This window comes from Harpegnathos saltator, unplaced genomic scaffold (assembly GCF_003227715.2).
Source record: "Harpegnathos saltator strain DR-91 unplaced genomic scaffold, Hsal_v8.6 scaffold114, whole genome shotgun sequence".
Lineage (NCBI taxonomy): Eukaryota > Metazoa > Arthropoda > Insecta > Hymenoptera > Formicidae > Harpegnathos > Harpegnathos saltator.
This window is the reverse complement of record NW_020229889.1, coordinates 550,138-576,479: the sequence shown is the minus strand read 5'-3', so window position 1 is coordinate 576,479 and position 26,342 is coordinate 550,138. Positions and strand designations below refer to the sequence as shown.

Below are 26,342 nucleotides of genomic sequence, written 5' to 3'. Positions count from 1 at the left end.
TACGCTTCTTGATATAAATTATGATGTGATCTCTTTTATCGGTGAATAGTACAACACTAGTACAGTAATTTTTTGGCTAATTTCAATATTTTTATGAAGCTACGTGTTGTTTTTTTCGAGTAATATTACCTTTCACGTTATTTCATTGTTAATGTATTTGGGACTATTTTACATTACGTTTAAATTGACCAATAGTCACGTTCAGCGGAGAAGACTGCTCCACTATCACTCAGTAGCAAATGTTCATGATTGGAGAATTCTTTTAAAACTGGCAGATCCGAACAAACGTACCAATCAGAGACGTTTGCTACGGAACGGTAGCGGAGCAGTTTTTTCCGCTAAACGCGACCATTGACTGCACATACATTTACAGATTGTGAACTGCGTAATTATCAGCCTATTTGTATGTTCCTTATTTTCAACGAATATAATCCATATCATGTGTGAAAATGTATACAAGATTCCATTGTTGCAACCACATTTATAACATAACATTTCATTTCGATACCAATTATTTTGCAGTGTATCTCATGCTAATGAAAAATTTATACTTACAGTATCACGATTACCGTGTCATCCAATGATGTGTCATCTAATGTCTCTTCAGATAATCTCTCGCCACATCGCAAAATATACGCACGTTACGGCTGTAACAAGTAATATTCACACTAAACTGAAGAAGGTGCTCTGCAGTTAAAATATAATAGCGATGGGATCTTGTCTAAAAAGGTGACTCGCAATTTCCTTTTTTAACCTTTCTTGCTAGCCGAGGCAGTGCCATTATTCGCAAAACTAACCTTAAGATCTAAAAGTGACTCCAGAAATTATTAAAACTATTCCTACATTTCGCACATGGATAGCACATTTTTTGCTAATATAAGGGTTATTTGCTTGAGATTGCAGTTCCTTGATCCATTATTCATAATTTTACTGCATATATTTTATATAAAACTTAGCACAAAAACCGTCGCTATGTGATTAAAGTATATTCTGGTATGTTACACGGACTATCTAAAATATTATCTAAACAAAATATTTCTTTAAGTTTTGTTGTAACATTATATTTATATGTTTTATTAATCAGTGCCTTGGTGTAATACATAACATATAGTATGACATTTCAAAAATAGATTCGTAAAATTGGTTTATGCAGTCACTATCTAATTAACATGATTTGTCAATATTAATATAACATGATTTGTCAGTATTAACTACTTACAATAGATCCATTATAGGTTCCAACTAAATAATTTTAATTCCTATGAATTGAGTAAGAGAAAAATAATAGATAACATAGATAATTAACAGAAGAATACGGTATATTTTAGAAGGTTTAATATATTTATATATAATTATTAAAAAAGTACATAATCTAGAAAGTAAGATTCTGAAGTGGTCCTTTATTCGGATATTAGACAAAACATTCTAAACAAGGATATCATACAATGATGAAAGAAGAATGCTGTAAAGAAGAATCCTGAGAATCAATAGAACTTGTTGTGATACAATATGAAATTTAATAAATCCGCTGCAGAAGCATTATTCCACAAACATTTTATAATCTCGGAAAATACAGAGAACAACCAAAATGTAGAGGAAGTTAAATATGTGTTACCAAAGCCAGAATGTATGTTCAGAGAGGAACCATGGCAGAAGGATAGTCTACAGACTTTAAAGAATGAGTTGAACGATGTGAAGAGTCGCTTGAACAACTTTACTCTAGATGAATGGCAGCAGCATACTTATCAGATGAACCAAGCAGGTGATGTGCTAAATGATATAAAAAAACACATACAGCCAGAGTTTATTACTCAGGCCTGGTGCAAGTTCTATGAGATTGTCTGCAATTTTTCGTTAGTGCCATTGAATAAAATTCAAGAGATCAATGAGGAAAATATCTGTAGCTTTAGTTCTGTGCATCTGTGCGAAGCACCAGGTGCCTTTGTGGTTGCCTTGAACCATTGGCTGAAACTAAATGCTCCCAGTGTGAAATGGGATTGGATTGCCAGTACATTAAATCCTTACTGTGAAGGAAATCCTTACAGTCAAATGATCGACGATGATAGATTTATCAGACATACCTTAATGCACTGGTACTTTGGTGCTGACAATACAGGTAATATTATGGACTTGCAAAATCTGGATGCTCTAGTAGAAAGATCAAAGACCATTAGTCAAGGGCCAATCATGTTAATCACCGCGGATGGGAGTATCGATTGCACAGACATGCCAGATGAACAGGAGAATGCTGTAGTGCACTTGCACTTCTGCGAGATTGTCACATGCATGCATCTGTTAGAGAAAGGCGGTAATTTTCTGCTGAAGGTATTCACTCTATTTGAACATCAATCAGTGTGCTTGATGTATCTGTTAGCCTGCGCTTTCCAAAAAGTTATCGCGACTAAGCCGGCGACCAGCAGAGCAGGTAACTCAGAGATGTACATAGTATGCACAAACTTCAATGGCAGAGATTACATAGAGCCATATCTGAACGTTCTTAGATGCCATTATGATGCGTGTCCAACGCAAGCAACGTTCGGTTGCAACGTTATTCCTGACTACTTCATGCGGAAAATTGAGGATTGCGCCAGATTTTTCAAGCGCCATCAGTGCAAAGTCATAGAGGATAACATAAATGCATTTCATTCAGAAACGTACGACAATCTCCTCTTCAAGTTGAAGCATTTTAAACGAAAAATATCTGACATGTATTTGAAAAGATATAAATTGGCGAAAATTGACCTTGGAGATCAGATAATCGGTCGAGATATAATAGAAAGAAACACCAAATACATCATGAGCAGGAAGTTGCGTTATGATTCTTACAATGAGCGTTGTAGGAAGCAAGACTCGACACTGCAAGAACGTCTACAGCAGATATGGAGCAAAGCAAGTGATATTGAGATCCTAATAGAGAGTCCTTATATTGTAAGTGAATCTTCTAATGAACCGCGTTTCCAGATTGCAGTTTTATAGATTAAGGACATTTATGCAAATGAACTTTTTTATGTACGTTTAAAGTAACATACGACACATAGTTATACTTCTATTTGTAGTACAACCTGCGGACTTTGCCAAAAACATTAGAAATACAAACAGGAAAAACGTTCCATGGGATATACAACTCGCGCTTTTGCGAAGCAAAAATTCTGCAAATACTGAATGAAGTTAACCATATAATACAAGATACACATTCCGTCACTCACTTTCCATCTACGAAGGTTGTGGAAACGTGCATACATCCGATCGATCAGCATTACAACATATTAAGCTTCCAATTTATTCATGTTTACGACAGTCATCAGATAATCGCCAAAGTTTGCGATTGTGTAGAAAAACTTCAAATTGAACAGACACTCGTTCTCATTGATTATCCTTTATTAACACAGTTGAGTGTCAGTCTCTTATACATTTTGGGAAATTCTTTTGAGAGGATAATTACAGAGATTCATGCTGATAAAAGCTATCATATTATATTGAAGACGTATCGACGTGACGAGAAAGTATTGAATTACTTGCGTACGATCCTTGCTGCATCATATGATGCACTCAGTAAGAACATGACAATTTGGTCGATAATACCTATGATGATCTTATATGGTAAGATTCTCAGATATATATAAACGTTTATTTTGCACAAATATATTTTCCTTAAAATATATGTATATGTTTTTATGCAAAATATTCAAAGATACTTGGTGAACAGAATAATATTCTTTAAAGTAAATAATAATTTTTTATACAAAATTTTACTTATAATAATTCTCTGTGGAAATTTGTTACATCATTTAATATATAATTTATATATCATTATCTGCACTATACAGTGCAAAAGTCTCATTATTTGTGTTTACACTCTATATCTGACAAAGCCATTTTCTTTTAGAGTGGGACCAGTATCCTATTATAATGCAACTTAATCATTTTGCAATCAAGTTGCACACGTTTCGTGTACTTGATACATTAAGCAAAACGTAGCAACGAGGGAATTATAAAAATGTATATATAGTCATATACATAATATGTAAATAATACATGTATGATTTTCCATGCACTGCAAATTCGCACATCCTTTTATTTATTTAACGAAGATATAACTTACGTGTGTACAAAATTTTCGTATATCTATAAAATGCATAATATAAAATGAAATATCATGAATGGGAAAAATTGGCTGCATCTTTGGGAAGGTAGGATATAAAATAAAAGTGAAAGAGTTGTATGCTTATGTGTTATGCTATAATTATCAGGGACTGATGAGAAATCACTTCTTTCATTTAGTAGAGAAGAATTGTTTATTTTACTTTTTAATATCTGTTTTTCAAATTAACTTCTAACATATATAACGAGAAAATCTAATTTTGTCCAACCAAATCACACAAACGATTATTTTGCTAATGCTTAATTTATAGTCCTTGGTAATGTCACACAGCGACGGTTTAGTCACAAATTCAACGATGAATAACATATACTAATAAATAATTCCAGATCTAACTGGAGTGTTGTGCTTGTAAGTTGAGGTTTAATTTTTAAAATAAAGCATTTTTTCTATGGATAACATTAACAATGTTGTGCAAATGTCTCGGCTGCCTGCCTGTTTGAAAGATAAATCAGCAGCTGAAAATCTAATACACGTTTTAGATCAACACGACTTGTAGAGATGAGATTAAATTTTATCGGGAACAACATTCGCATGTTGTCCACTGAACAGCGTACGCCGAAGGTGTGCATTATCGGAGCAGGTCCTGCAGGCTTTTACGCGGCTCAACAGATGCTGAAGGTACTAACATACAACATAAATTGATTGCAAAAAAGAAAATTCACTGTAATTACAGAAGGAAATTGCTTATATTATTTTATTTTCCTGAGATTTTCATTAATGGCAATATTTTCATAATAATATTAAATATAAATATTCTTCATGAAAACGTGGAAATTAATATATAGAAAAATCAGCATAAAATTAAAAAATCTAGATCGCAAAATATACAGATAAACAGTACCGTATAAAAATAAGTAATATTTTACAGGGTTTGAATGATGTGACAATCGACATACTGGAGAAACTACCGCTTCCCTTCGGCCTTGTACGCTTTGGAGTTGCTCCAGATCATCCAGAAGTGAAAAACGTCCTCAACACCTTTCATAAAACAGCTACTAATCCGCGCGTTCAATTTTTAGGAAATATTAACATCGGCACAGATGTCACTGTTCCACAACTGCGCGAGCTTTATGATGCTGTGTTATTGGTATGTATATATAGGATATCCCATCTTAATCGAATTAGTCTTTTCCGAAATGATTGATGATACAAAAACACATTTCAGATGAAAGTAAGACGGTTTTGTTTGAGGAGAATGTATTTTAGTCATATTTAGAATATACTTTAGTCATTTCTTTTTCTTCTCCTTTCCTTTCCTTTCCTTTTCTGGGTTATAATTGTAAATACATAAAAATGAATAATTCCTACTTTCCAATTCTACTTCAAAAAATAGATGTAATCCTCGTATCTTTTTGGTGCTTGTATTTAAAAAAAAATAATGTATAATACGAAAATACGTCCCCTTAAAAACCGTTCCATTTTCATCTGAAACATTTTTTTGTTATCAATCATTTTGTGGGGAAAATTGAATTGATTAAAATAAAACTCAACTTAGTATGGCTCAGAGTTACATCCTTCTAATTTAATTAATTTAAGATATACAACAAATATTCATATTCTTATACATAACAGCAATAAATCTTTTTTATATAGATAATTATCCTTTAAATTCTATATTATTATTTCAGACTTTCGGTGCCCAAAAAGATCAAAAGCTCAATATACCAGGTGAAAATTTGGAAAATATTATATCAGGCCGACGTTTTGTTGGTTGGTATAATGGAGTACCAACTGATAAGGATTTGGAAATAAACTTAAATGTAGAAGAAGTAGTTATTATAGGCCAAGGTAATGTAGCTGTAGACATTACGAGGATTCTCTTGATGCCAGTCGATAAACTTAAGGTAATTATTAATTAAGATTTCAACTATATTTTTAAATTAATATTTGACTTTTCCATACTTATACTGAGCGATTTTATTAAAGTCACACAATTTTGTGTTCACACATTAGAATATAGCAAATATATGGGAATTTTTATTTAATTTTCTCAGAATACAGATATCACGTCTTATGCTCTGGATCGATTATCTCAGAGCAGAGTACGCAAAGTCAGCATGATTGGACGAAGAGGACCGCTACAAGTAGCATTTACAATCGCGGAACTACGTGAGCTCATTAAACTAGAAAACATGAAAACTGTCTGGCGACCACAAGACTTCGCGGGTGTTCAGACAATTGTGCCAACCTTAGCCAGACCACGAAAAAGACTGACAGAACTTATGCTGAAATCTTTAGAAGAATCGATGAATTTGACGAATAATTCAACATATACCAAAGAATTACATCCTATTTTTCTACGAAGTCCACTAGAATTTCGTGGTACCGATCATGTGAAAAGCATTCGTCTGTCCGTCAATCGTCTACGAGGGGACATGATACAAAATCAGGTGGCTGAAGCGATCGGCGAATTTGAGGAAATCACATGCGGTTTGGCTCTACGTAGTATCGGCTACAAATCCTTGCAAATCGATAATTCAATTCCGTTCGACGTAAGAAAGGGACGCGTAGAGAACGTTGCCGGCAAAGTCGACGGAAACCTCTACAGTACTGGATGGGCAGCGACTGGTCCAGTTGGCGTCATTTTATCGACCATGACAAACGCTTTTGAAGTCGGTAGATTAATATGTAAGGAATTGAAAGGGTCCCTGAAAGAGAATAAAGCAGGATCAGATGGTTTACGTAAGATTCTGGACTCTAAAGGTGTTCAGATCGTATCTTATAGTGACTGGGAGAAGATTGATCGGGTTGAGTGTGAACGTGGTAAACAATTGGGAAAATCGCGCGAAAAAATTGTCGATATAGCAGAAATGTTGAAAATTGCCGCAACATAAATAATAAAAAAGATATTAAAAGATAAAAGATTTGAACAATCATCATGAAAATTAGATATATCAATTTTCAAAAGAATCTTTGATTCATGTATGTAATTTAGGACCATATTTCCTCATTGACAATGAACTAATTGAAAAGCCCTACTGATCCAGTGCATATTTCCAACAAATTGGAAGAAACAAACGTAAAGTTAAACTTCCTTTATTTTTCCTTTTAATTATCCTAACTAAAGACTATTTTCAAATCGTTTTAGATTCATATTCAAATTAAGTAAAGATTATGTGTGTAATAAAAAATAAGGATAATGTGTGTTATAAAATTTCCTAAATGTTGCACATAATCTTTATTTTCTTTTAAATATGAGAGTGATTTGGAAATAATCTCTTAATTTTAAGATTTAATGTGCATAAGTTATTTTATAAGAAGAAATTGAAGAAACAATGGAATGTTGCAGTCACATAATATTATTTTTCTCATGCATAATGCCTGAAATACTATTTTACATATTTTTGTAATGCTTCAAAGTTACAAAATAGAAACAAACTTTATTTCACATTTGTTTTACAGCTGCCTTTACTGCAGTATTTACAGCTGCCTTATCTGAATCCAGTAATACCAAATAATGTTATATGTAGTGATATATATTTTTATTTTCGTCTATTAGATTTCTGATATATATATATATATACATACATACACACACATTTATTTGAAGTGTAAATAGTGCAACTTAATACAGCTACAAAGAACATACTTCCGATCTTGACCTAACTTGACCTGACCTAGGCTAACCTAACCTAACCTAACTTAATTTGACAACTTACAGGTATTAGATGTCTAAAATTATTAATTTTGAAGAAGTAAAAATCTTTTGATACTAGAAGATAATTTAAATATAGAACGTGAAATATTTTCTTTGTTTCAGTTAAAAACATGTATTTTGAGTTATTCATCTTATATAAAAAATAATTTACTCAGGATATTAGATGATGTAATGTCTTGTTTCAATGAATCAAATATTTTTTTAATTAATTCTTGTAACACGTAAATATTTACTTAACGCTATAAACATCATTATTTTCTAATAAATATTTATCATTAAAGTTTTTTACAGTTTTGTGTAAATTGAATATGAATCTGCGACCACCAAAGAAAAAGAAAAGAGCAAAGTCCAACCCACAGATACCATTTCCTATTCCATTAAATGGAACAGAAGAATGGCCAGTATATACAGCTCATCTAACAGATGTGGGCTCATGTATAATTGAACCTGAAGAGATTAATGCAGTACATTCCATGGTAGTAGGGATAAGCCTTATTAGATTAATCTTTCATATATCTACAATAGCTAAATATAAACATTTACAGGGATTTTTTGGCAAGGGATCACTATCACGTAGTTATCCTTCCTTTGGTAAACCAAGGTATGGAGCACCACCAGTAGTACGGAACAGACAGTGGCTTCGTAGGCAAGAATGGTTGAAAGAAGTTAAGGAGTTAAATTCAACTACTTCTTCCAACTACAAAGGTATAAGAGATAAGGGATATTTTTATGTATATAATATAAAATGCATATATTATATATTATAAAAATTAAACATCTTGTCCATTAGAAAGTTAATCTTCATTTTTTTAAGTTTATTATGAAGTTTAATCTTTATTTATTCAAGTTTCTTCTTGTTTGTTATTCATTTAGGTTTAAGTTTGTTGTACAAAGTCCGAGATTTATAACTGAAAATTGATATTTAAATTCTTTTCTTTTAAAGTGCAATATATGCAATATATAATGTAATGATGTAATTGCAGATACAAAAATGGATATTTTATATGAAGAAAAAAATATGGATAGCCGGAAAGAAAACTTGGATGATATTGTCGAAATATATTCAAATTCCACTACTGAGAATGATAGTGAGCAGAATAACGAAGTTAACACAAAAGACGCAGAAGTCGATGAAATTGTACTAGATTCTGCGGAGGAAGATGATATATGCGTAATCGCTAATAGAAACTCTGATAAATGTGACGATGTTTGTGTTATTACGAATATCACTCATGATAATCAAGATTGCCCAGAAGAAGAGAAAGACGTTGAGGAACTCTGCAACTTAGATTACTACGATTTCAAAGGCACTGATGATCGTGCAACTGACGACAAAAATCTTCATGGAACTGTGTTAGTTCTGCCGGACAGCGATTCGGAGACGGAAAACTATTTGCAGAATATCAAACCGAAAATCGAGAACGATGGTTTTCCCGTTCGTGAGGCTCTCCATCTTACTTTCGAAGAAACCTTCTTTCTAATGTTCGGATTAGGTTGCCTACAAGTGGTTCATTTCGATGGCAGTCTAATTGACATTAACAACGCCTGGCTATACTTTTGCAAGGAAAAAACAGACTTCCTGCAGAAATATGTAGTCTACCATTATTACAGAAGTAAAGGATGGATAGTTAAATCTGGTATCAAATATGGCGGCGATTTTTGTTAGTATCTATTACGTCTTTTTTTGTATATTTTAAATATTTTCTTATCTAAAGTTTTTAAATATTATCTATATCATAAGAATACATTTCAGTAAATCGTAAAGTCCATAAGTAACTTCTTTTATTAGAAAACTATTTAAATGTTAAATATTTTTCTGTTTGAAAATATTTTTGACACAAATGCTATGTTATGTCTGTCTAGAATATTGCTTAATGTTTTAGTGATTTATAAAGAAGGACCACCCTTTTATCACGCTTCTTACATCGTCATAGTTGAGGTAGTAGATGCGGACTCGTTAATTGTAGATTCTGCTACATCCAGTCGATCCGTTACATGGAACAGTTTGTTTGGACTAGAAAGACTGTCCGAAACTGCTGCAAAAGTATATACATGTGCACTTATTATTAATATAACTTATGACTACAATATATATATATATATTTTTTTTTTATATGTATAGTAAAAATTATATATATATATATATAATTTTTTTTAAATAGGAGATACTTTTCGCACAAGTTTTATGGCCGTCATCTGTATCTCAAGATCTCAGTATGACTAGCCCTGAAATACTCTCTGAATTTACTGTAAGGGAATTATTGTGGCGTCGATGGAATCCGAAACAACATCGGGAAGATATTCCTACTGAGGAGGAAGACTCTTGCTAAGATAGCTAAAGAACTTTCCATAATTATTTATAAACGCGGAACATGTCCTTTTTGCGATATTAATTTATATGTTATTTTATACGTTAAATTTTATTGATTGAAATGCATATGTATATAGATTTTTTTTTTTTTTAATGTTTTTACATATGTTAAATTGGGACATGTGGCTTACTGCAATGTCTTATCATGATACAATTCCGTAGAATTTTGCAGTCACTGCAATATAATTGTGTATAAACTTAATATAATTTACAATAATCACAATAAGTAGAGTCTGTTATAATAACACATAATCGATACATGTATATCATCCAAGTATTTCCAATATAATGAAGTTATTAATTCGTAAGGTACTAGATTACATTTGTATTAAATATTCGAGTATTTCGTGCAGAAAGCGGTACTTAAAGCTGACTTTAATCACCTCGTCATTTCTCTCAATATTAAAAAAGTATAATCCCATCTTAATATTTACGCACAGTACCAAAATACCACAGTAACAAAGAACTGTACAGTAAACTTACAAAAATTAAGTTTTTCTTTTTAAATTACTGAAATTAAAAATCCTGCACCATATATATATGTTGTTGGTTATATACATAACTAAATAAATAAACGTAATAAAATATGATGAAGTCGCATACGAGATACTCGAATATTTTTCTGTATATTTATAAATATTCGAATATTTATATTTTCGTTCCGTAGGGATAACGGCGCGTGGTTATGCCGGATTGAATCGGCTATATCTTTATCAACGATCGGCGATTCGCGAAGGTGCCGTAGCCAGACGCTGTGGTGAGTACCGCAAAACGGTTACTCGCGAAGTGAAAGCCCCAGGATCGCGGAGGCTCACACTGTGGGCCCATGGTCTCGCGCAGTCAGTACGAAGCGAGCTAAGAGTTGGCATGTTGATCGCCGTGCATCGTGTAGTCGTCAGCGAATTGTCACGTTGAGCATCTCTGAAAAGATCGAGTCTGGGGACAACGTAGTTCCGCGCGATTTGGTATGTAGAAAACCACAATAGATTTTCTTTTCTACTGTTTCTATCAACCCCGGAAGGGATATAGAATTGCGAGTGATACAAAAATAAGCATTATAATTCGTCAAAAGCAATATTTTATACTGTTAAGAAAATAATCAATTATTATACATTTTATAATTGAATATATCTAAGTTAGAGCTAAATTTATTTAAACCATTTGTTTAATATTTTTTTTAATTTTTCAAAATTTAGTTAAACGTAATATATATATATATATACAGTTTCAAGTAATTTTATGTTTCATCTATCGCGCAAGATACTTGATCTATAATTTGTAAAAACATAATATATTACGAAGGAATTTTTATTAGATCATGCAAATAACGATTGTTTTGTATTATTTATTATTTATTATAATTTCTTTATTCTATTGTGTTTTTTACCGCCCGTAAGAGATGTTCCAAGACAAATGTATAGCGATCGGAGTAACTAATGAATAAGAATCGTGTTACTTTCATATATAGAAGCTATTAATACGAGAGAAAGCGCGACTCGCGACGCGACTGCGAGAGAGTACTCGTCCGCGTCTTATGCTTAATTTATACGGAAGAGATATGAATGCGACGATGTTTTCGATCTTAATTCAGCCGAGAACAGGAAGAAACGCCGAGTCGAATTTCTTCGTGCCGTTGCGCAAACTTTCAATAGAAGCAAGAAATATTGCCGGTTCTTAGTTCACGTTTTCATCAGCACTTGAAGAAATTCATTCGAATTCAGTTTTTTCGAGTTATTAATAAAATAATAAATAAATAAATAAATAAATAAATAAATAAACAAATTGGACAAACACTTCGCTCGGCTTTCATGTTTCATAAGTATGAAATAAAATTATATATCGATCGTCATACAAAATTTCGATTACATTATACTTCTACTCGTAGCACACTGATCTTTTATTATTCTTAGAACATGACTTCGCGGCATTATCAATTAATATCTCGTCGGCGTGAATGAATCCTGCGAGGCTGCACGCGTGTCTGCATCATAGAAGTATAGTTAACGGTCGTGCGCTGTAAATGGACGAGTGAATGTCATCCTCGTCTCACGATACGCCTGGGAATTCAGTTGCATCCGATGTGGCAGTGAATAACGATGAATAGGCTTCGTCGCGGTTAAGAAGAATGAAATCACCCGAAGCGAAATTTCAAATCAGTCACTTTCGACCTTTAATCACAGCTATAAAAGAGATTCGAACCATATTGGCGAAATAACTACGCATGACTGCAAAGTATTTCTCTTGAATTGTCACTAGTCATTATACTTTCAATTTTCACTTAAGGCTTTTGCTGTCAAGGTGTCCAAAGTTGTACAACTTTCGAAGAGCAAGACTCTCGAATGAACACTTGCAGAAAATCACTGCGCATCTCAAACTTCAATTCAATTAATATTCATAGAACTGTATTAACATTGTTAATTCTCACAACTATCACATTTTCTCATATCATATGCATAATTTCTCGGGCGTATCGCAAAGATGTGACGTTCACGGAAGGCCATGCATTCTCTGTGTGTCTTAGCTGTAAAGCTGAACGAGATACAAGTGAAAGTAAACATAACTGTTTGCACCGTCTCTGTACGTTCCCTACGGCATCTCTGGCATCGGTTCCCGGTTGTAATTGGGATATCTCGCGCATTGCGTTACATTACGTGCTCGGTATACCTAATGTACACATCAGGGTGTGTCCGAAAGAAGCAAGAGTAGTAGTGCCGTAGTGCTTTGCAGCGTGATTTCTTGTTTTGAATTTTGATTAGAAAAATCAGCAGGAGACGTTGATCTGTCAGCCACTTTGTCACAGACAGACGGGGCTCGTCGTTACTCGTGTAACTCGATTATTAGAGAAAATCTATATTGATGTTAAGTTGGAGCGGCGACATTGTAAAAAGATCCGCAGGATTCGACACTCCGACGCTTGGTGTCGTTCCTCAAACTTGCGCTTATTCGATCGCAACTGCGTTTCCATTCGGGGCCAGTCGAGGAGCGATTGCTAAATGGACATTCCTAAGAAACTGAGCTTGCTTTCTAAGCGGGCCCTGTCACGTGCCGTCGAGGCCCCGTTTAACGCGGATATTTCTGATCCGACACGTGCAACGCGCGTCGCCCGCTCGTGACCACGGGATTTTATGTGGTCCACGCGCGTGACAGCGTGCGTGCGAAAGCACGTTCACTGCTCTCGATTCGCTCACCTCGATACACATACCGCCGCAGTCTCGATCTAATCACGTAACCATGATAATGCACCGTGAGATTACCGAGAAGGGCGTGATTACAGAGCGGACAGGCTTTCGCAATTTCGTTAACCCTGAATAACGTAGGGTAAATCCTGTATGTGACTGTGCGATTTATATATAATTCTACAGATTCACAGGAACTCACTCACAATCGTGTGTCGTATGTTAGATTCCGCGTGACTCTCGACATTGACGATTTTAGATTCGCACGTTTACTTTGCCTCGTGTAATATCCCGCAATTTGATCTGCAATTGTGAGGGACTGTGGTTTCACGTATTATATTATTATTATTATTATTATTATTATTATTATTATTTGTACAATTTTACGTCGTTGTATATCGGGATGAAGCTCCATCCATTTCGCGATCCATAATTCTCGATTCGTCAAGTTTCTTTTCGGATTGCGAATTTCGGATGAAACTTGCTGGCACCTCGCGGTTAATCGTCACGGTAACAAGCGCGATTAGGATTGCGCGGCGATTGCATTTCCAGCGCGATGATCTCGCGGGAACGGGAGCGTGCAAGTGCGTACGTACGTACGGGTTACGTATGCACTTGCGCTGGTGGAAAGTAAAATAACTCGCGGAACGCTAAAGGTTCCGAGTGAAAACCGAGTGAGCTTCCGCTTCCGACCGACTGACCGTCCGTCTTACATCTTACCTTCTCACCCGCCTTACACCGTCCTAGACTTTTGCTTCAAATCCATCGCGAGAAAAGGAAAATCTGGGTCGATCTGGGCTCGATCGCACGCTCTGCGACCGATCAGGAAGCAATTAAGAAATAACCAGCAATGCTGGCTGCGCCATAAGCGGCAGGAAAATTTCACACATCCCGTTGCGCTAATCGCAGCTAACTCCGGTAATGTACGCGTTACCTCGCTCGTATCTTTCTTCCTCGCATTTTTATCGGACGATTGCGCCCGTTACATTGGATATTTCACTAATGAAGTGTATTTTACAGCTTCATCTGCGCAAAGGTAGACAACGTCATATCTTTCAATTAATTTTAATTAATTTTAAATCTACTTTGCACGTAGAATATCGGACGTTTTACGCTAACGTGCAGCATCACGTGGCTTCAATATTCGAACAATCGAGACGAAAAAGATGCGAAGTGACGTAAAATCGCGTTTCAAGGATGCGTGTAAGATTGTAAACACTTTTGTCATCCACGAAAATAAACCCGTTCGTCCATGTTCGTGCGAATTCAATTCACCGGGGGGGTCAACGTGAGCGAAACGCCCGCTACCGCTATGTTCGAATTGCTGTAATCGTCCGTTGCGTTATCTCGTTCGTTCTCGCGTCTGTGAACATTGCGAGCAATTCTTGCTTTCGCAAACGCGCGCGATCGTTTAATGATGGAATCCAATCCGACGCGGTTTTGCGGTAAGCTCGGCAATTTTCAAAGCGGATATCGAGCGAACGAGCGTTTAACTCGTCGACGAGATCTTTAAGAGCAAGAAAATGGTAGTAATATTCGCAATAGCGCCGTGTTGAAAATCTGTATGTTTCCTAGCATCGGGCAGTAAAATAATTTACGCTCATTATGTTGCGTTTGGTGTGTGTGTGTGTGTGTGTGTGTGACGTTGTTGTAATTTGTCAATATTTAACACACATAATTATTCTCTATTTTTTTGCTTTTAACACCCGCGATACTTTCGACAGCTGCGAGCGATAAAATGAATTGGAAGTACGCTTCGCTTTCACTTCGAGCTGTGACTCGGAGAGCACTGCCGTGTCTCTAACGCGATCTTGGAGATGATCTTAAAGAGACTGAGAAACCGATAGCACCCACAAGCCACGAGGAATAAATTACCAGACTAGAAATTAGCGTGATCCCACCAAAAAAAGCATACATCTCCGCGAGAAATTCAGCTGGGAAAGGCCGCGCGATGTAGGATATTCTAGTAGGAAGAAAAAGGATCGTCCTCGAGACGAGTGTGAAAAATCGACGTAACAAAACCAATGAAACGGTCGCGGACGACCGTGATCCTGCCGTTGACAAGGAAGTTGGAAACAATGTCTTGTATTCGTTGCAATTCGAAATATTTAAATGGACGAAATTCTGACTCTATTTTTGAAAATGCAACTCTCACAAGCTACGATTAACAATGATGATCTCCGGAACTTTATCTCTCAAAATTGCACCTGCTGTCGGATCCCAGGTATTTTTATCCTATCCTGTACGTATAAATTCGCGACATCAACTTTTCTCCCAAGTAAAAGAAAATCGCATATCCTGCTTTTTCTCCTGAGATACCCGGAAGGACGGAAATAGTGCAACGCGGAACTTTTTATGTGACAGTGATGCTCGGTGATGTTTCGAGAGGATAATGACTAGATCAACGCTAGCGGCGTTTGTTCTTGGGAACGAAGAGCAACAATAACTTGTCAGACGCTTCGGCTTAACCTTTCCTACCATAATGAAACCTTTCCATAATGAAAGAAGAAGAAGAAGAAGAAGAAGAAGAAGAAGAAGAAGAAGAATAAAAAGCAGCAGCGCCACATGTATGGGAAAGTGCTTTCCCGAGGATTCTCAGAGTTTAAGGCGCGAGGCTACGACAGCCCGCGCTTCGCCTAGCTGGAAGATGCGTACTTCCACTCTAGGAGATTGCGTCGCTCTTGCGTCAGACGTAAATGCGTGAATTCGCGTCCAAATGATCGTTCGTGTATTACCCCGCGTGCGATTTAACCGTCGTGTAAGAGATGTTCGAGAAAATCACCGGGAGATCGACAGGTAGAAAGATGTCACTCTTAATGCCCTCCGAAAACACGTTGGAATTTCTCTAAGAAATTTGTTGTGCCTTACGAAAACATTAGAAAATCGCGTTGGGAATTTGTTCCGCTCGAAAAGGCGTGAATATGTTAAATATTTCTTCAATTCTATTACTTATGCTAAACAGTGCCGTTTGATTTACTGTCTCTCTGGAGCCGTGCGAATGAATCGTCGTCGTTCGTTGACACCCAACGTCGACATGTTTATGTCCCAAGAAAAAGGGGAAATGAGTAGAAACTGGTTAGCATACGTTAGCGATACAAAAAGCGAGAAACTACTCGAAAGCGAAGTTAAGCGAACACCGTGCGTCGATGGGGCTCTCTCTTCGTTCCTGGACGAAGCTGGAAGCTGCGCGCGAGGACGCGGTACCGGACACAGGAAGGCGAGAACGAGCTGCATCGGTTGCAGCTTCGCGCGCAGGGAAAAGTGACGTCTCGGGCCGAAAATGGAACCGTGGAATGCGTAGGCGGTTGCTCTCGGACCCGGTCGATGGTCGATGGTCGATGGTCTCGAGCTGACCGTGATCTTGGCAGATCGACTGGCAGGGAATACCATTCGCGCCGTTGATGACCGGTTTTTAGCATATTTCATGGCTCCCCCCCGGAGGCATGGGGACCTGCGTCACGCTTGACCACGAAACACACGCTCATGGACGTAATAAATTAACCGGTCTAACGTGCAATTCCGCGACCTGCGGATCGCTAATTTGCGTGTCCATCGAAAGAAATATCGCGGGACCGCGTCTGCAACGCTCGAGGTCCGACGTGACCAGAATTTAATCTATATAAATGTAATTTAATTTAGATCTCTCCACGCGAATATCCTCCGTGTGCAATTCGGCGTTCCTCCGGTCGCGAAAAAATAACTGCACACGGGAAAGGGTTCACTTGAATACTTGTCTGAGATTTATGCACGGGTTGCAGCATAGCAGTTCTTTTTTGTCGTTACATTCCGCACATGTATATGTATGATAGAGAACAGAGTAAGAAAAAGAGAGAGAGAGAGAGGAGAGAGAGAGAGAGAGAGAGAGAGAGAGAGAGAGAGAGAGTAGTAGTAGTAGTAGGGCCACTCCTTTTCTCCTTCGCGAGTCGAGGAATGACTTATCAGCACGATCATTACCTCGTACACCTTGAATTCTCGCGGTAATTATTTTCGGCTGCTTCGTCTCTCGGCCTTTGTTATTTCAATTCGCAACTTGGATGCACATCCGCAAAATCCTAAACTCGCACCCTCTCCGTCTCCCTCTGTCATATTATATGCTAATATTACTGTTAATGTGAATGACAGATGGATTACAAAAAACTCTCTTTCCGCTTCGTTCTAAAAAATATTAAATTTATTCTGTTGGCGATTATTTAATAACGATGAAAGTCCCATAACGTTGAGGCAAGCTCGTAAATCGACAGAGGTTGCAACGATATTTGCAAACTCCCCCCGCTTCGCGATAATTCGCCGCATATCCCTATCATTAGAAGCACACTCCGCGACGTTGTGCTCGTACCTCTTTTTAAATCTCACAATCGGTTTCAGCTCGCAGCCGCTCGCCGAGAGATCTGCCGCGGTGTCGTGAGAGAATACGGGTGAAAGGAGCGAGCTCGGATTCCGCGATGCTGCGCTGTCTCAATGCACCTTCGGGAAAATCGCTGGACGTTTAAAAGACGTTCAGCTGCCGAGCGGCGTCGTGCGAATTCTCGTCGGACGTAGAACGAAATTAGAGTAGAATCTGGAGGTACATCGACATATCTCAGAGCATCAATTAGGAATAGAATCTACTTGTCGCGCCAACGCGCGTCGGGTCACGCGACGCATTGCAACGTTAGAACTAGACCAGGTGTTCCGAGAAGCTTCGTCGGATATGTTCTTCATCGTCACGGTTTTCATGGCCGATTTCGGAATCGATATTTCCTCGATGTGCCTCCGAGGGACTCTGGTCATCACGTATGGCGATTGGAAGTAGCAACGGCGCGCACTGTAACGGCACACGCGACGCACTGCCGCGAATAGAAAATCCGCGCGCTTTCGAGGTTGCTGTCGGCTTCAATCCGATCTGAAATTACGGATTCCGGTCGTGCCTCTTTGGAGGCGCCTTTTACTATTGTTTCGGGCTAAACGATTACCAACACCCCTCCCCGGCGTTACATAACGATTTCGCGTCGCACGGACGCGCGCGCGTTACCGTATGCTCGCGATTGTATGTTGAAGTTGCGTTTGCTTCACACAGGATGCTTCCCGAGCGAGCTCGCGCCTCACAATGCTCGTGCCGCTCGAGCAGATAGCAATCGAATGAAAAGGAAATTTTCGCTTGCGACATTTGACTACTTGAAGCGTGAGATCGAGCCGTTCTTTTCGCTTCTCGCTTATACTTGATTACGGCGGATCAACAATGTCAGTGTCTCTCGTTAATCGATTGTCTTCTGCGCGAAAAGCACCCGTAACTCGGACGCATTCACTCGTCATTGTTGTTCCGCACTCGATGCGAGACGCGTCGATCTTTTCATCGCTGGAACGTCTCTTCCGTAGCGATGGAGAGATGTAAACTATGCAAATCCGAGGACGATCTATCGCGTAGGTGTTTGATAATTGCCAGTTACCGTAAAGGAACGTGAGCGGGATAATCGCCGAGACGTTATCTCTAATGAGACGGTGTTCGACGTGTTTTTTACATAACTGTTAACTGTTAGGCGAGGGAGAGAGAGAGAAAGAGAGAGAGAGAGAGAGAGAGAAGTAACGGTGCTTTGTAAATTAACGACATATTCGCGCGTCGATTGATGTAATGCGCGTTTTTTTTTTTATCCTCTACCTTTTTCTTGATTTGCTTTCGAGGATAATCATAAGCGACTGCGATAATTACGTAATCATCCGTAGATCGTTGCTCGATTCTCACAATCGTGGAAAATGATTGCTCTAAACTATATAACGGATATCGGTGATTACGCAAGTCACATTGCGATTCATATATATATAATGGTGATGATTTTTCGACATTTCGTTTTATTTTATGTTTTCAGGTTCCAAGATTCATGCTCCTGCGTAGGATGAGAGCAGACTGAGCGCAATGACAACGAGACACTTTGTATTTGTCATAACTTTAGCGTGCGGTGAGTAACGTGATTTCATCGCCAACAGATGCAAATTTTTAGATAAAATGCGAATCCCTTCGCGCCACGAAGACGCGTTTGCGTGTGAAATCTTCCTTCCAGCGTGTCATATCTCGTCGGGAGAAAGAGCACAACATTTTTTCACTCGTTATTACTAATTTGTGCAAATGAGAAACACAGTCGAATTTTTTATTTGAGATTACGAGACGGCAAAGACGGTAATTATATCTTATAATTGCAAATCCACAACTTTTTATGCCGGTATCTTCATCTTTATAATCAGTCCCTCGATAGCGTTATTATGCGAATGTAAGAGAGGATTTGGCGAGCTCTCCTCACACGACCTTGTGCAGTTGCAGCGTCTGCCGCGCAAGTCTACAAGAGCCATCCGGTAGACGCAGTTGCACCGGTCGAACCGGCGGCTACGAATAATGACTTCATCACGCAAACCGTATACGGATTCTTGGACTTCACCACGACCATTGGCAACACGGTGATGGTTTTCAGTCCTCAGAGCGCGCCACCAGGTATAATCATCCTCAAAATGCGTGAGGATTTTATCACGCTGAATGAATGCGTGAGAATGATCATGCTGTCGAAGCTTTGCCGGCAAATAATTATCCATCAAAATCATGCCCGCGGCATTATATCGTCGTTACATCGACGCCTCCTCGATTCTCCATCATCAAATCATTATTCATGTCCTTTTACGTGATTGCGATTGTGCGATGTGCGAGTGATGCGGGGGATCATCCTCTAAGCGCAATCGCGACTCGATGCTGTCGACATTATGGGTGTGATTTTTCGAGTTACAGATGAGACCTTGACGGCACTCGCTGAGGACTCTCTGTACAACACGTAAAAAGCCTTGGCGAGGGACGCCGAGATGGCCCAATCTCTTTAGCATATCGCTGCGTTGGTCCGCGTACAGATTATGCTCATTGTTCGCTCGTCATGTCGTCTCCTTGACTTTTGAACCACCCACCCGTTACTTACAGCCGCAAACATTCTCGTCCGCTTCCTCCTTTGTTCCAGATAAAGATGTAGATCTAGGAAACGCGATGAAAGATATTAATGATCGTGGCACGCGAGTATCCCGAAACAACAAAGCCGAAAATCCACGTTGTTTGCAGCAGTGTCGTTTACGTCGTCATCGGCGAAATTAATGTGAAATCCAATTAATGTGAAATCGCGCAACCGACGCTCGTGAGAATTCATTGCTGTAAGAGCGAATAATATGGATGAGCGGTGCGAGCGAAGTAAAGGAGAACAATACGGTTACGACCAGTGTGCAATTAAGAGATTAGAGCACAAGAAGCACGGTGTCGTTATACAATCGGAATGAAATCGTGCAGAAATACTCTCACGTATATTTCGAGCTCTTTTTCTGCGTAGAATAAAGTATTCGGCGAGTCCTTGGACACGGGTGTTGGTCCTCGGTACGCTCTTTTTAGTCTTGTCTCCACTCCCGCGACCCCGCGATTTTTATTCTCGACAGTCGCCGAGTATGCTAATGCGTCGTTGTTGTGTTGTTCCAGAGGCGGCGGACACCGGGAAGAAGACCACGTCCGCCACACCGGCGATTCACACGAAGCCCCCGACGACGGAGCAGAAGAAGAATGTCCCTGACATCCAACCTAGCAAAACGCACAAGCAGGATGCCCAGGCCGAGACGAAGAGACAGATAAAAGGCACGAAAGTTATCGTGAATTCTGTAATTGAGCAAAATGTGGTAAACCCGTCTACGAACGCCGCACCGAAACCCACAAAGGACCAGGTGAGACTAGATTTTGATAATTTTTTTTTTTCTTTTTGATATTATAAATCTTTTGAAGCTAATAGATAATATTTCAGATGCAAGTGCAGATGTGTGATTTTTAATAAAATTTTTAATAGAATACAATTTTATCATATAATTTCTCGTAAAGTCATGGAAAGAATACAACTTAATGTGATTTTTTTAGGAACCAATTAAGCAGGCGGCGACAAAGACACCTGTATTGTCGTCGGTCGTTCAAGTACGCGCCAAGGATGAGACTCCGGGCGTGAAGAACAATCTTGCCGAACCGGAATACGATTTTCTCTCGAAGCAACCTACAGAAGTGATCGACGAGACGTACAAGGTAGGAGAATCGAGGTCGTCGAAATGACATGTTAACATGTTGAAGAAATGGAGGCTAATTTTCCACGCCAGATCTATCATGAGCCGGACACCCAAGTATCAAGTTTATGAAAGCGACATTGATCTTCATCGCGCGCGCGCGCGCGCACGCACGCACGTATGCTCGCGCGATAGTGGCAGCGAGTATGAAAATTGAGAATCTGGTTTCTCGGTTCCGCTAATTGTCGCCAAACCGGCTGATCGTTGTCTCCAACGAACTTTTGCTTGCGCGCATGTGTCGAAACGGGTTTGCTCGCGGCATGATGAAAACACTGAATCGCGCTTTATCGGACGCACCCTCGATCGATAAAAAATGGGTCATGTGGTCAGCGAGGAAGCGGGAAGGTCGCGTGAAATCGCGCTTCTCGCTTCTCGGTTCTGTTGTAAAATTGCGCAATTGCTAAGTCCGCAGAGAACGACTTTCACGATAACTCTCGCGCGCGAAACCGCTGTGTGCAAGCCGCGCGAAAGAATTATTCGGCATAATTGCGTCGGCGTAATTTTCCGTGTGCCGTAATCGATTTCCTAGTCGATCCTTCCCAACGGCGACTCCTTGTCGGCGGTGGTAGCCATCGGTACGTGAAAGTTGATCCGATCGCGCGATAAATCGGTTTCACTCGGAGCGTGTCGAACGCGATACTTTTCCAACGACTTTGTGCGATCGTAAAACACCGGCGAAATCTCGCGTCGGAATAAAATCGTGATCTTGATAATTTATTGTGCATAATATATAAGTGCGACGCAGAACTGAATAACTATGAATAATTTATCATTATCCATAGGAATTACATTTATTATTATACATAGGAATGTTATCGTATTTTCATACGTTATTAAAAAGCAATTTTGAGCAAACCTTAATCCCAGGCCTGACATTTTATATTGTAATAATTTTTTATATATTTTTTCTCCCGACAATGTATAGCTAATCAATTTACGGCCTTCGTCAAAAACGCACGCGAAGCCGCGCGCAACACCACGAAGAGATAAAGAGAATCCGACCGGCCTAGTCACCAAATTGGGCGGCACTATCGTGAAGGACGGTCTTACCACTGTACATGAGACCAGCGTGATCGGCACTTATATTAACGGCAAATATGCTCAAGTCCTACAGAGCTCGTCCAGGATTCTGACAGCGCCGGCGGCACCTGTCCTTGAAGGCAAAATTCGACCATCGAACACTCACCGCATCCTAAAGACCATCGGACCCCAACACGGCAAGCTCAAGCCTCATCTGGAACCTACTCCGACTCATCAACAACAGGAAGAGTCCTCGTTGCCGCTCGAGGTGCTCTTCGACACGTCCTCTGGTACGTATTTCTCTAATCGAGTGTCAATCAATCATTTCTCAAGATAGAAAAATGATTGAGTTTAAATCATACTGCTATCGAGAAAGATTTAGTAACTGACAATAGAAACCAGGTACTTTAAATACTTTAGACGTATTTGATATAATTTGATGTTTAAATATAATGGATTTTTGTAGCATATAATTGACATTATAATTCAGCGTTGCTAAATTAAATGAAATTAAATAAAAATGAATATATATTTTTTAATCATGTTTCTAAAATTGCTGACGGTAAAGTAAGCGGACAAAATCAGTCAGGAAAACTATCGCTGATATCCGTGAAATCTGTTGATATCAGGTACCCCCATACGAACGACACGAAGGCATCATTCGGCTGGCGGTCAGTCTCGACCCAAGTTCCGAAACAAGATCCCCGAGGACTATGACAGCAACGAGCCGCAACAAACTAGAACCGGAAAGAATCGTGCGACGACGGCGCGACCCAATTACAAGTAAGTGCTTGCACACCTTCATTATACTCGAGTTTGCGTATCGTTATTAGAATCTCACCAATCGATTTATTTCTTCACGAAACACAAGCTATTACTGGAATGTACCATACTTTTCTTCAGGAATCGCCCCGCGACAACTACTACGGAGGCGTCGGTCACTCGTCGTCGTAGCGGTTTTCGGCCAAGCAGTCAGTCTGCCAATTTGCCTTCAAAGCAGACCACAAAGTCAAAGAACGATCAACAACCGACGACTGCGGCCAGTCTTCCGGTGCCCAAAGTGAAGCTACCTCGGACCCAGGGTCGCTGGTCGTATAAAACCACGCCGAAACCGAGGATCATGATTCGCAAGCAAGTGGACGAGGAAGAATCGCGCACGTCATCGACAGAGAGTCCAAGCACACCGGAATCGCCCGCGACGGTGTTGGACGATAGTAGAACAACAGTGGCGTCAGCAGCATCTCTCGGCGCTGCATCGACCACGGCCGGTGGTGTCGCCAACGCTCAGAGGAAGGAGTTATCTTTGACCGAAGACGAATTGGATCCCAGCGAAAGCGAGGATGTAGCTAGCGTGAGCGTGCAGGATCAGCAGCAGCATGCTGGCGAACAAATTCTGCCGGTGGAGACGCTCAACGTGGAGATTTCAACTGCGGCGGATCAGGATAGTGTATACTTTGAAATAGCCACAATCAAGTCACCCTACGCTTTCCAGGTGAGTCCTCGTCGTAAATTTTAATCTTAATCTTCGTTACAATTCTCTTTAATATTCTTAAATTACAATTTAGAAGAAGCGATTCATTAAATCGATCCTAAAATTTTTTCTATATTAAATCTCGAGAATATACATATATATAAAGTGAGAGAGAGAGAGTTTTGTAAGTTTTAGTAATTCAGTATTAATTTGGATATTTTGAAACTATCCCTCTTAAGAAAAATTCAATAATCTAAAATATTTCTCTTTCAGGTGGGTACATTGCGAAATACCCGCTACATTACGGTAACCTCGACGATCAAGAAGACCTTCGCCACAGCCGAGCCGAGTAGCTCGATCTCGCCCACCGAACCGTTAACAGAGAACATTCTCGCAAACACAGGAGCAGCCTACGAGTCCAGCCTGCCATTGGACTCGTCGGTCGCGACTCTACCGGCTATCTCGTTGGATCCCGGTCAAGCGACGCCACCGTTGGAGACGTTGACGGAAACGTTCTCAACAACGCAAACGTTGCTAAAAACGCACATGCTACCCGTAATTTATAACGGTAACAGCACCACCCGACTAACTCTGGTGCAAACGTACAACATTGCGCGTGTGGTAACGGCAATAAAAACGTTACCGCCGATGGAAATTTATCAGTTCATTCCCAGCAAAACGCTGAATGAATTCAATTCGAAACTCGATGAAGCCGGCAGTGAGCTGCATCTCGAGTTGGATTTCGGCGAAGATGATCGTGACGACGAAGATGTGCCTAAAAGGGTGGTAGTACCCAACAATGACGCCGATTCCGACCTGGACGTCTTTAGATCGGCGTCACCATCGAAAGTGAAGACCGATATCATCAGTAGCAGTAGCAGCGCCGAAGCTCAATTGACTCCGGAACAGGTCCAACAGTTGGCCCTCCTCAAATATTTTGGTCAGCCACAACCCCAGGTGATCACCACGTCCAGGCCAGTGGTTGTGCTAGAGACATTGTACGAGTCACATGTTATTCCCGTGGTGAACGCGGGCAATACCGTCTTCTCCACGTTGTCCAGGCCAGTCGGCACAGTGCCCAGGTTTGCTATCTATAATACTTTGCTGAATATGTTTAAATTTGCAAGAATTGAAGAAGAAAGAAATTCAATCTCTATATATCGAAACTTTATTCTAATATGTCTTTGAATTTTTCCAATATCTCGCTGCATTTCTTTTCTTACAGGACATCTTACGAATACGGCACATCTACCTTGAGCCCTGTACTCCCACCACAGGTGCCACAAGTGCCACAGGTACCGCAAGTACCACAGTTGCCGTTGTTTCCTCAGCAGCCACAATTCACAATAACCAGCGCGCCATTAATCACTCAAACTCTCGCCACTGTATCCGAGTCAAGAGTGCTGAAGCTCACATTCGGTGCCAAGACCGCCTATACCACCCTCTTCTCCACGAAAGTCGTACCAACCGAACTCACCACTTACGTTACCACCACTGTGCCGGTGCAACCGACGGTAGCGGCCTATCCTGGCTATTATCCGCCGCCGGTGCCCTACCCGGGTTATCCCTTCGTTGGTTAGATTTTAATCTAACTCTCGAAATCTTCGCGATCCAGTCTGATCGCGATTTATTGCCAAGTAGACTCCTCATAAAACAATTCTCAAATTTTAATTATATTCATGACTGATCTACTTTTTCTTGGTAATATTAGTATCGACATCTTTAAAATTACAGGTATGTTTCATTAAATAGCATTATTAAAGTGAAAGAGGGAATGAGAAAATCTCTCTTACAAAAAATTATGTATTATAAAACTTTTAATTCAGTATAAAATGTCATTTGTTGCGTTAAATTTCACTACATCTCCGTGTCAAATGAAAGTAGAGATTGGTAATAATGCTACAGACCCACGATATTTTTCCGTTCTTTTCTACTCGCGACAATTCCGTAATCTCGTATAATTATAGTTTCTAAAAACATTCAGTATCGATTTAGGCCATTGCATGTCGAGGTAAGTAGAACACGGAAAAATGTAGTTTGTTTTCCCTATCGGGTAAAAAGATCCGAAGATACAGATGTCAAATTATTATTCGATATTATAATAGAGTACCAGCGACGATTGTGATCGGACTGAATATCGACTGTAAATAAATTATTGACTATAATGTATATCGTATATTGTATATGTATATCGCGTATTTTGTAAATAAATAACGAATAAATCTACTCCCGCCGTATTGCGGATCCTGCAACGATCAAAAAAGAATGATTCTAAATATGAGATAGTAATAATACTAAATTTATGAATAATTTATCGTTTTATTTAATTAAATAATTATAAATAAAAATATAGTAGTTAAATAGACATAAATTTCACGAATGATGATTTA

The 26,342-nt window shown here is 39.2% G+C and overlaps 3 protein-coding genes across 9 annotated transcripts; all 3 read left to right on the top strand.

The window, feature by feature from the left end:
* The first annotated feature begins 315 nt into the window (after nucleotides 1-315).
* On the top strand, nucleotides 316-7,018 carry dare (NADPH:adrenodoxin oxidoreductase, mitochondrial). Of its 6 annotated transcripts, none has more exons than XM_011155502.3 (6): nucleotides 316-385; nucleotides 558-729; nucleotides 1,416-2,928; nucleotides 3,057-3,600; nucleotides 3,887-3,999; nucleotides 4,642-4,779. In XM_011155502.3, the coding sequence occupies exons 3-5, from the start codon at nucleotides 1,510-1,512 to the stop codon at nucleotides 3,976-3,978; spliced, it is 2,055 nt and encodes a 684-aa protein (XP_011153804.1). In that variant the 5' UTR covers nucleotides 316-385; nucleotides 558-729; nucleotides 1,416-1,509; the 3' UTR covers nucleotides 3,979-3,999; nucleotides 4,642-4,779. The 6 variants fall into 6 exon arrangements, with proteins under 6 accessions (XP_011153804.1, XP_025157883.1, XP_011153803.1 ...); XM_025302098.1 differs by lacking the exons at nucleotides 1,416-2,928; nucleotides 3,057-3,600; nucleotides 3,887-3,999 and adding exons at nucleotides 5,031-5,249; nucleotides 5,791-6,006; nucleotides 6,157-7,018 and having other exon boundaries at nucleotides 317-403; nucleotides 4,642-4,780; XM_011155501.3 differs by lacking the exon at nucleotides 316-385 and adding an exon at nucleotides 400-451.
* A 1,110-nt stretch (nucleotides 7,019-8,128) lies between these two features.
* On the top strand, nucleotides 8,129-10,150 carry Tsen2 (tRNA splicing endonuclease subunit 2). Its single transcript, XM_025301579.1, has 5 exons — nucleotides 8,129-8,296; nucleotides 8,366-8,525; nucleotides 8,804-9,481; nucleotides 9,704-9,864; nucleotides 9,983-10,150. Exons 1-5 carry the CDS (start codon nucleotides 8,129-8,131, stop codon nucleotides 10,148-10,150), a joined length of 1,335 nt encoding a protein of 444 aa, XP_025157364.1.
* Nucleotides 10,151-10,268: 118 nt separating this feature from the next.
* LOC105191830 (flocculation protein FLO11) lies at nucleotides 10,269-26,225 on the top strand. 2 transcript variants are annotated; one of them, XM_011155498.3, is made up of 11 exons: nucleotides 10,269-10,500; nucleotides 10,859-10,948; nucleotides 19,211-19,300; nucleotides 19,654-19,827; nucleotides 20,839-21,077; nucleotides 21,265-21,423; nucleotides 22,387-22,771; nucleotides 23,111-23,264; nucleotides 23,385-23,973; nucleotides 24,226-25,034; nucleotides 25,178-26,225. In XM_011155498.3, the coding sequence occupies exons 3-11, from the start codon at nucleotides 19,258-19,260 to the stop codon at nucleotides 25,530-25,532; spliced, it is 2,907 nt and encodes a 968-aa protein (XP_011153800.1). In that variant the 5' UTR covers nucleotides 10,269-10,500; nucleotides 10,859-10,948; nucleotides 19,211-19,257; the 3' UTR covers nucleotides 25,533-26,225. The 2 variants fall into 2 exon arrangements, with proteins under 2 accessions (XP_011153800.1, XP_011153799.1); XM_011155497.3 differs by having other exon boundaries at nucleotides 10,859-11,156.
* Nucleotides 26,226-26,342: the final 117 nt, after the last annotated feature.

Bases quoted from the DNA above. Each gene is read 5' to 3' on its own strand.
- LOC105191830 (XM_011155498.3), top strand. From the start codon at position 19,258: ATGACAACGAGACACTTTGTATTTGTCATAACTTTAGCGTGCG. The intron at 19,828-20,838 runs GTATAATCATCC...GTGTTGTTCCAG, and splicing joins TCCTCAGAGCGCGCCACCAG to AGGCGGCGGACACCGGGAAG. The intron at 23,974-24,225 runs GTGAGTCCTCGT...TTTCTCTTTCAG, and splicing joins AGTCACCCTACGCTTTCCAG to GTGGGTACATTGCGAAATAC.
- Tsen2 (XM_025301579.1), top strand. From the start codon at position 8,129: ATGAATCTGCGACCACCAAAGAAAAAGAAAAGAGCAAAGTCCAACCCA. The intron at 8,297-8,365 runs GTAGTAGGGATA...AAACATTTACAG, and splicing joins TTAATGCAGTACATTCCATG to GGATTTTTTGGCAAGGGATC. The intron at 9,865-9,982 runs GTATATACATGT...TTTTTTAAATAG, and splicing joins TGTCCGAAACTGCTGCAAAA to GAGATACTTTTCGCACAAGT.
- dare (XM_011155502.3), top strand. From the start codon at position 1,510: ATGAAATTTAATAAATCCGCTGCAGAAGCATTATTCCACAAACATTTT. The intron at 2,929-3,056 runs GTAAGTGAATCT...TTCTATTTGTAG, and splicing joins TAATAGAGAGTCCTTATATT to TACAACCTGCGGACTTTGCC. The intron at 3,601-3,886 runs GTAAGATTCTCA...ATTTTCTTTTAG, and splicing joins ACCTATGATGATCTTATATG to AGTGGGACCAGTATCCTATT.